Source organism: Trachypithecus francoisi, unplaced genomic scaffold, assembly GCF_009764315.1.
Source record: "Trachypithecus francoisi isolate TF-2019V2 unplaced genomic scaffold, Tfra_2.0 Lachesis_group6, whole genome shotgun sequence".
NCBI lineage: Eukaryota > Metazoa > Chordata > Mammalia > Primates > Cercopithecidae > Trachypithecus > Trachypithecus francoisi.
In genome coordinates, this window is record NW_022681471.1 from 120,054,788 (window position 1) to 120,070,902 (window position 16,115).

At 44.7% G+C, this 16,115-nt stretch overlaps 1 protein-coding gene across 1 annotated transcript in view; it reads left to right on the forward strand.

Annotated features, from left to right (window-relative positions):
- Positions 1-7,923: 7,923 nt before the first annotated feature.
- The window catches only part of ASB9 (ankyrin repeat and SOCS box containing 9), a 28,928-nt gene continuing 20,736 nt past the window's right edge, over positions 7,924-16,115 (forward strand). Inside the window, 1 exon segment of the mRNA XM_033201513.1 lies at positions 7,924-8,312. Coding sequence (XP_033057404.1) covers positions 8,219-8,312 — 94 coding nt within the window. The 5' untranslated portion in view covers positions 7,924-8,218.

Here is a 16,115-nt window from a genome sequence, read left to right on the forward strand (position 1 = left end):
ATTTTGCCTGCGGTTTGGGGTTCTGAGATACTAATACAAATTATTTCACTTTTTACACTATATGGGATGCTTTCTTCCCAAAACAGTATAATTTTTATAATTTTAGTCATATTTGAAGTGCCCTAAGATAGCTTCTCAATTAATTCCTTAACACATTTTTTACTAAGCATCTATTATGTGCCAGACACTGTAGAACAGTGTGAAAGACAGACATGGTGTTTGCTCCCAAAACACGCATGTGTTACTGAGGACAGCAGGGATAAATAATACAAATATAATATCATATCAGGAAGTGACAGAAAGAAAAATAAAGCAGATTAAAGAGTGATGACAGAGGCTTACTATTTTAGATAAGCTGGCTAGGCAAGGTCCCTGGCAGGGTGACTGAATTTTAGAATAACTACTCACATATGTATATAATATTTATTAGTTAACTTCTACTCTTAAGATTTTTCAGTATTTCAGCACATCATTTTTTTTTATTCCTTTGCCTGATTTAACACAGATATCCTATTATAAAAGTATTTATGATTCCAGCTTTTCCCATAAACCATATTTTAATGATTTTCTGTTTCAAACCCTTTGGGACAACCTTTTAAAATATATCATATTCCTTAAGTATTTCCATATTGTTAGATACTTAAATTATTTCTAGTTTCTTGCTATTATAGATAACATTGACGTGAACCTCATTTTTAAACAAATCTTCAAAAATGTTTGAAGTATTTCTTAGATTTCCAGAAGTGTGATTTACATATAAAAACTATTTACAATAATAGTTTAAAATAATTTAAAATATCTACACAATGAATCATTTTAAGGAATGAATATTTTCATAACTAAATACCCATATTGCCTATCTATAAACCATCTGACTATGTCTGTGTAGACATATATGTATTTACCATCTATTTAGCTAGCTATTATTTATATGACTGTATCAATCCATCATCTACCTTTACCTATTATTTTAAAAAAATAGGCCGGGCGCGGTGGCTCAAGCCTGTAATCCCAGCACTTTGGGAGGCCGAGACGGGCGGATCACGAGGTCAGGAGATCGAGACCATCCTGGCTAACACGGTGAAACCCCGTCTCTACTAAAAAAAAAATACAAAAAAAACTAGCCGGGCGAGGTGGCGGGCGCCTGTAGTCCCAGCTACTCCGGAGACTGAGACAGGAGAATGGCGTAAACCCGGGAGGCGGAGCTTGCAGTGAGCTGAGATCCGGCCACTGCACTCCAGCCTGGGTGGCAGAGCAAGACTCCCTCTCAAAAAAAAAAAAAAAAAAAAAAAAAAATAGGCCAGGCACGGTGGCTCACGCCTGCAATCCCAGCACTTTGGGAGGCCAAGGGGGGCGGGTCATGAGGTCAGGAGATTGACAGCATCCTGGCTAACACGGTGAAACCCCGTCTCTACTAAAAAATACAAAAAATAAGCTGGGTGTGGTGGCGGGCGCCTGTAGTCCCAGCTACTCGGGAGGCTGAGGAAGGAGAATGCTGTGAACCCGGGAGGCGGAGCTTGCAGTGAGCTGAGATTGCGCCACTGCACTCTAGCCTGGGCGACAGAGCGAGACTCCATCTCAAAAAAAAAAAAAAGAAAAGAAAAAAGAAAGAAAAAGAAAAAATAAGCTTGCTATGTCACTTGAAGATTTAAGTCTCAACACCTTCCAAATCCCTTAAATTATTTAAATGTTTAGGTATGTAATCCAACGTCTCTAATTTTGGTTCACATTTGATTAAGGAACTGTTTCTCCCAAAGTAATTCTCCTCCCTTATATTCCTAATATTGCTTTGTCAAATAGACATGAGGTTTCTACACGAATCTTTTTTTCAGTAACAATGCTCATTGCTGAGAAGATTTATGCATTGAACACAAAGAGAATGGCTGACCCTTCAGAGACATCTCCTGAAGCTGCCATGGTGAGGGATGAATCGCTGAAAAACCACAGCTTGCCGGGGAGGATGCTCTCCACACTGGAGGACTTCACGTTTTTACCCATTGCATATCACTGCCAGGGACTGCACTTGCATGGATATGTTCCATTTGCATATGGAATCTATCATCTCCTTCCCTTAGCAGAGTCTGTACCAGGACAAATACACAGATCATACTTGAAATAGTAGCTTCTTATTTTAACAAATTTAGCTTGTAAACAAGTGTGCACCAGGTCTTAATTTCCATTTATTAATTTTTCTACTCCCGCCATTGTTATATCTTGATGTTTCCAGCTTACAAAAAATCTACAATAAAACAATGAATATCTGTATGCCCATCACCTCAATTCACCAATTGTTAGCATTTTGCTGCATTTGCCTCTCTATGCATGTGTATATGCACACACACATACATACCAGTATACATGCATGTACATGCATGTATACACATATACATCCACATGCATGTATTCACATACATATGCACATACAAATGTATACACACATATACATATATAAATGAACATGTGCACACACACCCATATGTGTAACTCATATATAATTAATACATATCCATATATTTAAAAATGAATGATTTGTAAGTTGTGGACATCATGATCCTTCACCAGGGCTAGGAACAGGATTAGGTGAATGAGACAAAAAATTTAAGAGGGCAACAAAAAGTCATTAATGTGCATATTTTAATGCACTGTTTTGAAAAGTCAATGTTAAGGCAAAAAGCCCATGATAGCCAAAATAATAAATTTTTAAATAAAGACAGGCTCTTGTTGTTTATGTCCCTGCATTACTGTGCAATGAGAATAGTGTTTCCAATCAGCCCCTGGTTCTGGGATATGTGGCTGCTGGGTTTACGAGGAGTGACAATGCTATGCAAACAGATTGGGCAACGCAGGCTTTATATATACTCATGTGTTTTGACTGCACAGCTTACATTAACTTTTTATACTTGGTGCAAAACATGCATAAAGGCATACATTTCCCTTTTGGCCTCTTGCTCCCATATGGTTCAGCACAGAGCAGTTCAGTGTGCATCTCCTAAGAACACAGAGATTCTCCTACGGAACGGTGGTGTAGTGATCACACACAGGAGGTTTGACACTGATGCACTACAATTATTCAATATATATCCAGATTTAAGTTCTCACACACACTTGTGGCATTAATGATATCTTTTCTGGCATGTTCCACCATTCAGGATCTCTTTGAGGATCATGCATTGAATGTAGTTACCAAGTCTCTTTATTCTCCTTTAATCTAGAAAGCAATGCCGTTGGCATTTTTGAAGAGTGCAGCCCCATTGTTACGTGATTATCTCTCAATTTTGATCCACCTGATTGTTTCCTCGAGAATACTGTATAATGTCAGATTTTTAAAAAACACATTCTTATTTGTCTTATTGTACTGCTTGGCGAAGTAAGATTGACTGACTTCTTTCTAAAGCAGTAGAAGCAGAGTATTCCATGTTGCTGAGCAGATGTATTCCTTTTCGGTGTTAAAGGTTTTGTGCTAGAAAAATTGCCAGCTGAAATAAGAAGAAGCTTCAGCTCCTGGACCAACTTTGACTGATTGGAAGTGACTTTAAAGGCTCCCCCAAGGTCTCAGTGTAACTGAGCATCCCAGCCTCAAAATGCATTTTAAACCTTTTTATTTTCTGTCTTGCTTTCATCCTTGAAACATACTTTGAAACTCTTTGTTTCTCTCTTTTCCATGAGGCACTTTTGTGAACAGTGCTCACTTATCTAATCATATGCTTGCTTAGAAATTCCAGGGGGCAATTTTGAAACAAAAAAGGCACAGAGACCCAGCAGCAGAATCCTCCTGCTTGGGGGAGTTATGAACAGTTAGCCCACCACTACTGCGCAGAAGTGAGGATGACAAAAACTGGACTTCCGGACCGGCAAGTACTCAAGATAGCCATGGGCAAGAGACACACAGAGTTCTTCCCTCCCTTGATATTCCCGTATTTTCCCACACCTTTTTCCTGCATAAATCCCTTCACTCAACCCAAAAAGTTGGAACGGTCTTTCAAAGGGGAGCCATTATCCACCTGGTAGTGTGTCCATAGTTGGTTCCTTCCAGTGGGTTCTTGGTCTTGCTGACTTCAAGAATGAAGCCATGGACCCTTGTGGTGAGTGTTACAGCTCTTAAAGGTGGCATGGACCCAAAGAATGAGCAGTAGCAAGATTTATTGTGAAGAGTGAAAGAACAAAGCTTCCACAGCATGGAAGGGACCCAAGCAGATTGCCGCTGCTGGCTGGGGGTGGCCAGCTTTTATTCCCTTATTTTTCCCCACCCACATCCTGCAGATGGTCCATTTTACAGAGTGCCGATTGGTCCATTTTCAGAGTGCTGATTGGTGCGTTTACAATCCTTTAGCTAGACACAGAGCACTGATTGGTGCGTTTCTACAGAGTGCTGATTGGTGCAATTACAATCCTTTAGCTAGACACAGAGCACTGATTGGTCCATTTTACAGAGTGCTGATTGCTGCCTTTACAATCCTTTAGCTAGATACAGAATACTGATTGGTGCACTTTTACAGAGTGCTGACTGGTGCATTTACAATCCTTTAGCTAGACACAGAGTGCTGATTGGTGCATTTACAATCCTTTGAACACAGAGTGCTGATTGGCATGTTTTTACAGAGTGCTGACTGGCACATTTACAATCCTTTAGCTAGACACAGAGTGCTGACTGGTGCATTTTTACAGAGTGCTGATTGGTGCATTTACAATCCTTTAGCTAGACACAGAGCACTGATTGGTGCGTTTCTACAGAATGCTGACTGGTGCGTTTACAATCCTTTAGCTAGACACAGAGTGCTGATTGGTGCATCTTTATGGAGTGCTGATTGGTCCTTTTACAATTCTTTAGCTAGACACAAAGTTCTCCAAGTCCCCACTCGACCCAGGAAGTCCAGCTGGCTTCACACCTCTCAGTAGCATTTGGATAAAGTTGATTTCCTTTCACCATACCTCCCGCTTCTTGAGCTTTCAGCTTCTTAGCAGCTGGACTTGAGCCAGCTACACTGGGGAGGAAAGAGTCTCCTAAACCATGCCTGAGGTGTGCCTTGGACAGCTAACTGAGGGGCAGGGCAGAGGCCCTGGCTAGTGTGAACACTGCTCCTGGTGAGGAATGATTGTGGCCTTATCTTCTGCTGCAGGCAACGATCATTCTGTTTTCCAACCTAACCTGTGCCAATTTCACTGAACATCCAGACACACACGCTGACACGCACCAAGGCTGACTAGAAGTTGGTAAGATTGCTCTTCTCTTATGGCTGTTGGTAAGCCAACCAATTTCTCCATAATCACAGCTCATACACATGTGATTCAACTTTATCCTCATACAAATCCACAAATGCATGAACTTCCCTTGTAAAGAACTGTTGTCAAACAGCTTAAAAATACACCTCACATCCTCCTATTCACTAGTGTTGATCAACATCATAAATAAAGTGAGAAGATTAAAGGCTGATGAATTGATTCCTTCCCAGGTAGTAGGGAAACAACCTGGAAATTTTCTTTATTGTCATTTTGGAACTTAATTTTGAATATGGAAAAGCCTTATCTACTTGGAATTTAATTAAAAGTAAATAAAGAAGCTGTACTACAAAGATTTTACTGGGAAGGAAAGGAAATGGTATCCAGTTTCCCCATTGTGCCCTTCTGTTCAACTCCTCATCCAGTCTGTGTTGGGAATCAATTTCTCACTCTCTGCCAAACAAATGTATCATTCTTCAAATCTTTCCTGATGGAGTGGTAAAGAATTTGTATGCTTATGGCCTTCTCAGTTAATTCTGCAAATAGAGATAGAGGGAAGTTTAGTAGTGTTTATACATTTTCAATGAGCAGTCTCTTTTTAAAAAGTGCAATTTGTATTGAGATCATTACATATTCACACGCAGTTGTAAGAAATCACATAGAGATCTCCAGTGCACTTTGCCCAGTTTCCCTCAATGATGACTTTTTGCAAAACTGTAGTACAATATTGTAACTGGGAAATCAACATTCATGCAGTCTTATTCAATTCCCCAGTTTTACTTGTACTCATTCCTGTGTGTGTCTTCAGTTTTATACAATTTATTACGTGTGCATAAGTATGCCTTTGACTTAGCATTTCCACTCTTAGGAATCTCTCCTCCAGAAATATTTGCCTATGTGCACAAAGCCACATGTACACAAATATGAACTTTAGTCTTTTCATAGTACTAACAGAAATAATGACATTCTGGTTGCATGATTAGGAGCATAATTAAATACTTCTGGCACAATATGGAATGCTATGCAGCAGTGAATAAAGACAGGAGCATAGCTATAAAAGCTGATATGGAAAGCTCTCACAGACAAAATAAGTGTAAAAAGCATGGAATAATAGAATAATATAGGAGCCAGGTGCGGTGGCTCATGCCTGTAATCCTAGCACTTTGGGAGGCCAAGGCAGGGGGATCACGTGAGGTCAGGAGTTCGATGCCAGCCTAGCCAACATGGTGAAACCCTGTTTCTACTTAAAATACAAAAATTAGCTGGGCGCAGTGGTGCGCTCCTGTAATCCCAGCTACTCGGGAGGCTGAGGCAGGAGAATTGCTTGAGCTCGGGAGGTGAAAGTTGCAGTGAGCCGAGATGACGCCATGGCACTCGAGCCCAGGTGACAAAGCGAGACCCTGTCTCAAAAAAAAGAATAATATAGGTACATTTATGTGGAAAATGTAAATTCATAAATGTGCATACATGTGTATGCATAGAAATGCCTTTAAAAATGTGAATGACACCCCTCAAACTGTTATAACAGCCACCAAATGTTTTCACTGAGACTCCGTAAATCTAAAACATCTAGTCCTCATCTTTGGCATTAAGACAAATCTGCAATCACTTCACAGCCAGTCTATGCTTGAGACTTAACTCAGAGCCTTCCCCCATGGGGATGAAAAATCCTCTTCCGCCTGGAAGAGAGGAACGGTGGGAGCCTAGAGGTGCTTGTCAGCCTGAAGTAGCACCCAGGGGTGTGAGGCAACTGGGCTTATCTGAAAAGACATGGACACAGAACATCCAATTTTTTTTTTTTAAGGTGGAGTCTTGCACTGTCGCCCGGGCTGGAGTCTCGCATCGTCACCTGGGCTGAAGTGCAGTGGCGTGATCTCAGCTCACTGCAACCTTTGCCTCCTGGGTTCAAGCGATTCTCCTGCCTCAGCCTCCCGAGTAGCTGGGATTACAGGCGCCTGCCACCACGCCCAGCTAATTTTTTTGTATTTTTAGTAGAGACGGGGTTTCACTATGTTAGCCAGGATGGTCTCAAACTCCTTACCTCGTGATCCGCCCACCTTGGCCTCCCAAAGTGCTGGGATTACAGGCATGAGCCACCGCGCCGGGCCCCAAATGTTTTGTATAAGCAAAAACAGCAAAACGTTAACAAAATAAGTTTTAGTAATTCACAATGAAAAGATAGCAGGTCTCTTCCACATCCCAGGCCCCCTAGCAATCCATTTTTCCAATTGCAACCGTTCATTATTTATTTAGAAGTTAAAATAAAATGAGTGGAGGAAAGGTGAGGTAGGACATTTAGTGAAATTCTTGCAACTGACAGGAACAAAATGTTCTTTCCAAAGGTACATTTTTTGTAACATATAGACACATTTTCCCGTAAGAAACTCCCAGCACAATTGAAAGCACATGTGCAGATGGCCAGGGCGTGCTGTGCATGTTACTGTGCAAGCAATTCAGCAGGGCTGCTGCAAAACCAGCTTTCTCAGCTCTGGGTGCTCGGGCTTGTCTCCATAACAAGCTACCATGTAACAAACAGATCTCAGCAGGGTGAACAACAGTTGCAAAAAGTGAGCTGTTTCCTTCATCCCCACCCTGCTCCCTTCACTCTCAAAAGTTACAAACTGTGAGTTTCCTTCCTGATAAACTCCAAGGCTTCCTCACTGATTGGTCTCAGTTTGGAAAAGGACGTGACATCAGCAACTTCGCAGACTTAGGGCTGGAGGGTTCTTGTGGCCTCTGGCGGGCCTCCAGCCAGTTAGGTAAAGCGTGTGTGTGCGCGCGTGTGTGTGTGTGTACACCAGCGTGTGCCTCTCTCTGACCACAGGTAGCACTCAGATTACCCTGCCTGCTCTGTTCTTTGCTGCAGACCATTTGACCAGGACGTGTGCAGCTCAGCCAGCCACAGAACTGGAATTTTTCAGGAGCAGGGGGAGCATGGAGTTTGGACTTTGCTGAGCAACTGAAGTGGAGCGCAGAGCTTGCTCGCTTAGGAGAGAGCATCATGGATGGCAAACAAGGGGACATGGATGGGAGCAAGCCCGCGGGGCCAAGAGACTCTCCTGACATCAGGCTTCTTTCAAACCCATTGATGAGTGGTGAGTCATAGGGGCAGTGGAATCAGCCCTGGGGAGGTTGGCTAATGTGCTTAGGAGAGGAGGGTTGGGCAGTTTCAGTGGCTCTGTGTGAGGTGTCCATGGGTCTGTTACTGGGCAGATGCCCACAGTTCGCTGGTATATATCCTTTACACAGCTGTTAAAAAATGTGTACACTTCTTTCTGCAGAATCCTACATACAACACAAATTCAGTTGTCACAAATTATTCTCCAGTGAAAATTTCAGCTCCTAGGAATCATTCTTTGTGGGTCAGATGCATTATTTATTAAATTGGAGGTTTGAAAGTTACTTATAAACAGGAAAATTTTTAATGCTAAAACTTTTTTCTTAATTTGCAAGTCTTAGGTGTTTGGTATTTAGGTGGGGCAGGGTTTATAAATGATGTTCAAACATTGAGCACTGATCGAGTCACTTTCAAAAGAGACAAAAGAGACTTTGTTAAACTTAAACATTGGAGAATCATCTTACAGGTATTCTCATCTGTCAGGTGGTGTCTGTGCTAATGTACAGAATCCCACAAATACACACTTTGGTGAGCATTCAGCAGGTGCCTGTTGGCTAAAAGGATTCTGAAAAATTTGTTAGGCATTTGCACACAGGTTTTTATAAATATAGTATATTGGTTAGTAATATACTGGTTAACTCTCCAGCTCCAAGTCTGCAAAGTTGATGTCACATCCTTTCCCAAACTGAGACCAATCAGTGAGGAAGCCTTGGAGTTTATCAGGAAGGAAACTCAAAGTTCGTAACTTTTGGAGAGCAAAGGGAGCAGGGTGAGGGTGTGAAGGAAACAGCTCACTTTCTGCAACTGTTGTTCACCCTGTTGAGATCCTTGGGGGCTTGTTATGGTGACAAGCCCCAGCACCCAGGGCTGGGAAAGCTGGTGTTGCCGCAGCGTTGCTGAATTGATGTATTTATTATTTATTAATTTTTTTTTTTTTTTTTTTTTTTTTTAAGACGGAGTCCTGCTCTGTCGCCTGGGCTGGAGTGCAGTGGCGCAATCTTGACTCACTGCAACCTCCCTCTCCTGGGTTCAGGCTTATATAGGCGGAGCACGGTGGCTTACACCTGAAATCCCAGCACTTTGGGAGGCCGAGGCGGGCGGATGACGAGGTCGTGATACCATCCCGGCCAACATGGTGAAACCCCGTCTCTACCTAAAATACAAAAATTAGCTGGGATTACACGTACCTGTAATCCCACCTACTCGGGAGGCCGAGGCAAGAGAATCGCTTGAACCCAGGAGGCGGAGGTTGCAGTGCACCCAGATCTCGACACAGCACTCCAGCATGGTGACAGAGCGAGACTGTCTCAAAAAGCTGGGCGCTATGGCTCACGCCTGTAATTCCAGCACTTTGAGAGGCCGAGGCAGGCGGATCACGAGGTCAGGAGATCGAGACCATCCTGGCTAACACGGTGAAACCCCGTCTCTACCAAAAAATAACAAAAAAATGGCCGGGCGCGGTGGCTCAAGCCTGTAATCCTAGCACTTTGGGAGGCCGAGACGGGCGGATCACGAGGTCAGGAGATCGAGACCATCCTGGCTAACACGGTGAAACCCCGTCTCTACTAAAAAATACAAAAAAACTAGCCGGGCGAGGTGGCGGGCGCCTGTAGTCCCAGCTACTCGGGAGGCTGAGGCAGGAGAATAGCGTGAACCCGGGAGGCGGAGCTTGCAGTGAGCTGAGATCCGGCCATTGCACTCCAGCCTGGGCGACAGAGCAAGACTCCGTCTCAAAAAAAAAAAAACAAAAAAACAAAAAAACAAAAAAACAAAAAAAAACAAAAAAAAATTAGCTGGGCGTGGTAGTGGGCGCCTGTAGTCTCAGCTACTCGGGAGGCTGAGGCGGAGCTTGCAGTGAGCCGAGGTCGCGCCACTGCACTCCAGCCTGGGCGACAGAACGAGACTCCGTCTCAAAAAAAAAAAAAAAAAGTTTGTAAATATATACATACACACACACACACAAACACACACACACCCCTGGTATACTGCCCACAGCACCTGTTGATCAAAGGGGCAATAAACAGGGAGAGACCCTGAAGTCAGTCAGGGTTTTTGTTTTTTTTTTTTGTTTTTTTTTTTAGACGGAGTCTCACTCTGTCTCCCAGGCTGGAGTGCAGTGGCGCGATCTCGGCTCACTGCCAGCTCCACCTCCCGGGTTCACGCCATTCTCCTGCCTCAGCCTCCCGAGTAGCTGGGACTACAGGCGCCCACCACCACGCCAGGCTAATTTTTTTTTGTGTTTTTAGTAGAGACGGGTTTTTACCGTGTTAGCCAGGATGGTCTGGATCTCCTGACCTCGTGATCCACTGGCCTCGGCCCCCCAAAGTGCTGGGATTACAGGCGTGAGCCACCGCGCCCAGCCTGTTTTGTTTTTTTTTTGAGACGGAGTCTCACTCTGTCGCACGGGCTGGAGTGCAATGGCGAGATCTCGGTTCACTGTAACCTCCGCCGCCTCCCGGGTTCAAACGATTCTCCTGCCTCAGCCTCCCGAGTAGCTGGGATTATAGGTGCCCGCCACCATGCCCGGCTAATTTTTGTATTTTTAGTAGAGATGGAGTTTCGCCACTTTGGCCAGGCTGGTCTCGAACTCCTGACCTCCTCCTGGGCCTCCCAAAGTGCTAGGATTACAGGCATGAGCCACTGTGCCCAGCCGTCAGTCAGGGTTTATTTAATCTAGTATACAGGTACTGAAAGGGTAAAAATGGAAGAAATAAAACACAAAACGCCTTTCCTTTGACTGAGCAGACTAGCCTGCTCATTCATTCATTCATTTATCCAATTTCACTTATAAAATGAGCAGAGTACTCAATGGTGAGTGGGATTTAGATCCACAAAGGCAGAACTGGATTAATCAGCAGATGTATCCAGCATGAGTTTGGAGAACTAGGAAAGCAAGAGTGGCACCAAAAATCACTTTTTACAAAGAATTTCTTTTCTTTTCTTTTTTTCTTTTTTTGAAATGGAGTTTCACTCTGTCACCCAGGCTGGAATGCAGTGGAGCAATCTCGGCTCACTGCAAACTCCACCTTCCTGTGTTCAAGCGACTCTCCTGCCTCAGCTTCCCGAGTAGCTGGGATTACAGGCGTCTGCCACCACACCCAGCTGATTTTTGTATTTTTAGTAGAGATGGGGTTTCATCATGTTGGCGAGGCTGGTCTTGAACTCCTGACCTCAAGTGATCCGCCTACTTTGGCCTCCCAAAGTGCTGGGATTACAGGTGTGAGCCACCATGCCCAGCCACTTTTTATAAGGAATTATATATATATATACACACACACACACACACACTTTTTTTTTTTGACAGAGTCTCGCTCTGTCACCAGGCTGGAATGCAGTGGCACCATCTCGGCTCACTGCAACCTTGGCCTCCTGGGTTCAAGCAATTCAAGCAATTCTCCTGCCTCAGGAGGGAGAAGCAGGGACTAGGTGGGACTACAGGCACACGCCTGGCTAATTTTTTTTTTTTGGTATTTTAGTAGAGACGGGGTTTCACCATGTTGTCCAGGCTGGTCTCCAATTCCTGAGCTCAAGCAGTCTGCCCGCCTCAGCCTCCCAAAGTGCTAGGATTACAGGTGTGAGCCACCGTGCCCAGCCAATAAATACATTTTTAAAGTAGCAAACCAATCATTATGGGAAAGAATCAGTAATTTGGTTGATTTCTGCACTGTTATTTTATAGCTAAGTATCGTATTTATTTTTGTTTCCACATGGGAGAGAGGCACCAGCCACTTTTCACTGTTGAGGGTTTCTTTTTCTTCTTCTTTTTTTTTTTTTTAATTTTTTGAGACGGAGTCTCGCTCTGTCACCCAGGCTGGAGTGCAGTGGCGTGATCTCGGCTCACTGCAAGCTCTGCCTCCTGGGTTCATGCCATTCTCCTGCCTCAGCCTCCCAAGTAGCTGGGACTACAGGCTCCCACCACCACGCCCGGCTAATTTTTTGTATTTTTAGTAGAGTCGGGGTTTCTGTGTTAGCCAGGATGGTCTCGATCTCCTGACCTCGTGATCCTCCCGCCTCGTCCTTCCAAAGTGCTGGGATTACAGGCCTGAGCCAACTGTTAAGTGTTTCTAAAGGTCCTAATCCAACCTTGGTGGGGTCAGGGTGGGTGAGTGGGAGTGGGCAGGTGTTATACTCAAAGGCATGGTGCTTGTAAAGTGAACACGTTGTTACAGCTAGAGTGCAAAATGTGAAGGTCTTAGGGAGTCTAGTGAGAACAGGTTTGAAGAGATGGAGTGGCAGATAAAGCTTTTTAAGAGCTAAGTGGAGGAGGTTAGGCTTCATGAGGCAGGGAATTGAGAGCCATTGGTGGTTCTAGCACAGAGACCTGGTAATAAGGCTATAGGTGAATTAACTTGGTAGACACAGCTGGGATAGATTGTGTTGGAATCGTGGGAGATTGTTGCATTCATCCAGTGGTTCTCAAATTCTCATGTGCCTCTACATCACCTGAAGAGCTTATTAAAATGCAGATAATGTAGCTTCTGGCTGGGTGTGGTGGCTCACACCTGTAATCCCAGCACTTTGGGAGGCTGAGGTGGGCGGATCACTTGAGGTCAGGAGTTCAAGACCAGCCTATCCAACATGCAGAAACCCAGTCTTTACTAAAAATACAAAATTAGCCGGGCATGGTGTTGCATGCCTGTAATCCTAGCTATCCAGGAGGCTGAGGCAGGAGAGTTGCTTGAACCTGGGAGGCAGAGGTTGTGGTGAGCCGAGATCACACCATTGCACTCCAACCTGGGCAACAAGAGCGAAACTCTGTCTCAAAAAAAAAAAAAAAAAAAAAAAAAAGCTGGGTGTGTTGGCACATGCCTATAATCCCAGCTACTTAGGAGGCCGAGGCAGGAGAATTGCTTCAACCTGGGAGGCAGAGGTTGCAGTGAGCCGAGATCATGCCACTGTACTTCAGCCTGGGCAACACAGCGAGACTGAAAAAAAAGCAGATGATGCAGCTTTTGATGAAGTGGTAGGCCTGGGGTGGGGGCCTAGGAATCTGCATTCATAACAAAATCCCAGGTGACATGGATGGTACTGGTCAGGGACCATACTTTGAGAACCACTGCACTAATCCAAGCATGAAACTTACATTTGGATCGAACTTTGGAAATGACAGAGAAAGGGTGATGATTTCAAAGGAAAGAGAAATCAGGGTATGCTGCTTGATTAAATGTTGGAACTAACAGAGAGAAGGCAGGCAAAATTATAAGGTTCTCAAGCCCAAAGTAATGTCAGATAAGCTAGATAAGAGGGAAGTTGGAAAGGAAGTTGCCTTGGATGCAGGATGAGGAGGGGAGGATACAGAGTTCTGTTTTGGACATGACAGTGCCAGCAGTGATGCCCAGTGCACAGTATGATGACATGCGACCGAGACTTAGGAATGATCACAGGTTAGAAGCCAGAGACCTCAGAATGTTCTACAGAGGGGCTGTGGTTGAAACCTAGGAAGGGAGAAATTGTCTGATGGCCAAGAGCTGAGAGTCAACCAAGGATGGAACCCTGGGACAGGCCTCCAGTTGATGAAGTAGGACCAGTAAGTTGGACAGAGAAGCAGAAAGAGATTCTGGATGTTGTAATTGCACAGGTACTAAGGGAAGAGAAGTTTTCAAAGAAGTAGAAGTCACAAGGGTAGGTGCCTGGATACTTCTGGTCTCTTACTTTCTGTTGCGAATCTGACTGGCAAATTGCCACTCACCTTCTACACCCAGCTGAGCTATTGCCCCCATGAAACCACTTTCTGCCTCTCCTACTCAAGTGGAGTCATTCTCCATCTGCTTTACATCAGTCCTGCCCCTTGGGTAAAACCTCAATTGTAGTTGGTTGCTTTTGTTTATGCTTCTGAGGTCTTAACCTTGGTGAAGTGTGGAATGCAGAACACTCAGAATGCTGTTTTCAAATAGCTGTGCCAAGAAACTCAGCTCAGGTGAAGCATGTCCCTTCGCACAAGGCCAAGTTAGAGGGAAAATAGGGCCCAGGTGTGGATTGTCTTGCTGCTCCCACCTCCACCCGCAGGTGTTTTTCTGCCCACTTCCCTGGGGTAGGGAGGGAGGAAAGGTTATGAATGAAGATGGGGCAGCCAACTCTTTATAGAGATTTGTTTAATGTTAGACTCTCCTGTCCAAGGAGCAGGGAAAGAATGTCTACTTTTTTCCTGAAAGTAGCTTGTTAGGAGTTGAATTGTGTCCCCTGAAAAGATACATGGTTAAATACTCAACCCTCTGTGCCTCAGAATGCGACCTCGTTAGTTGAGTTAAGATGAGGTCCTAAGTAGGGTAGGACGGACCTTAATCCAACATGACCAGAGTCCCTGTAAGAAAAGGAGAGGAGACACATGGAGAATGCTATGTGACAACAGAGGCAGAGATAGGAGTGAAGCACCTAGAAACCAAGGAACACCAAGGACTGATGGCCACTGCCAGAAGCTAGAAGAGGCAAGGAAGGATTTTTTCCCTAGAGCCTTTGGATAGAGTATGGCAGTGTCCACACCTTGATTTCAGACTTCTATCCCACTGCTAGCCTCTAGGACTCTGTGACAACACATTTCTGTTGTTTTAAGCCACGCAGTTTGTGGTGTTTTGTTATGGTATCCCTAAGAAACTAATTTACACCTACTTGTCCCGACCTGCAGGACAGTCGAACAGACCCTGGAAGGGGGAGTGGGAATGGAGGAGACAAGAAAACACGAGAAATGGACACAAGACAAATAGCCTAATCAAGTCTCCTTTATTGAATGTAGGGTCATGCCTTATATAGGCTGGCAGGGGAAGAGGTAGGGCCAGGGCGGTGACGGGGAACCGGGTCTTCTCAAATTACAATTGCGCATGCGCCGTGGGTTGTAATTTTCCCGGGCGCGGGATCGTGCCTGAGCCCTAGGCTGCGTATCTTCCTGGGCGGGAAAATGTTTGCGCGCGCGCGGGAAAGGTTGGCGCCCGCGGGAACAGTTTAGGCGCCCGCGGGAAAAACTTAGGCGCGCGCGGGAAAAGCTTTGGGCGCGCGCGGGAAGGGTCCGCAATAAAGAACCCGGAAATGTGCCGTTTTGTCTCCGCTTTGCGGAACTCAAGCAACAGAGGTCGGCTAATTCCAGGCCTCATGGCTCCGGACACCTACTCATGGCAACTTGGGAAAATACATTGAAAGATAAACTAACCACCCATAATTCCACCAAGCAGGTAACCGCTGTTCCCAGTGTTAGTGTCTATCTTTTGGGATTTTGCCTGAAGACTGACACCTGTAGAGGTATTTCTATCCTTGCCAAATTGAGCCCACCCTGTAGAGAGTATTCACATTTAAACAGAAGACAAGCTAGAACAGGTATTGAAAGAAAACAATTTTATTGTCTTATGGTGAATTTTTAGATATTGGGGCACCTCAGGAGGGGTGAGTTTTCTGGGGGAAAACCTGCCTTTGAGACAGAATGGGAAGGCAACTTTATACTGAGAGAGAGAGAAGAGAGAGGGAGACAGGAAAGAGGAGAGAGAGAAGAAAGAGGAGAGGAGAGGCTGGATGATGGAACTGGAGAAAGAACTGCAGTGGACAGGCCTGACTTGCCCAGGAGTTGCCTCAGTGGGCCTTTCTGTTTGTTTCTGACTGTAAGCCTCTTGTTTCTTTTTCTCCTCTTTTCTCTTTGTCCTGGGATCAAACCAAGGTCCACAATAATTGTGAACACAGCACCCAGATCCTTTCCAGGTTCTGGCAGGTTGGTTCATGCCACTGAATCCACCCTTACTGTGTCCTGAAGACTGAAGGCAAATACTCCTGTCCCCTCAGAGCAACCCAACAACTTTTT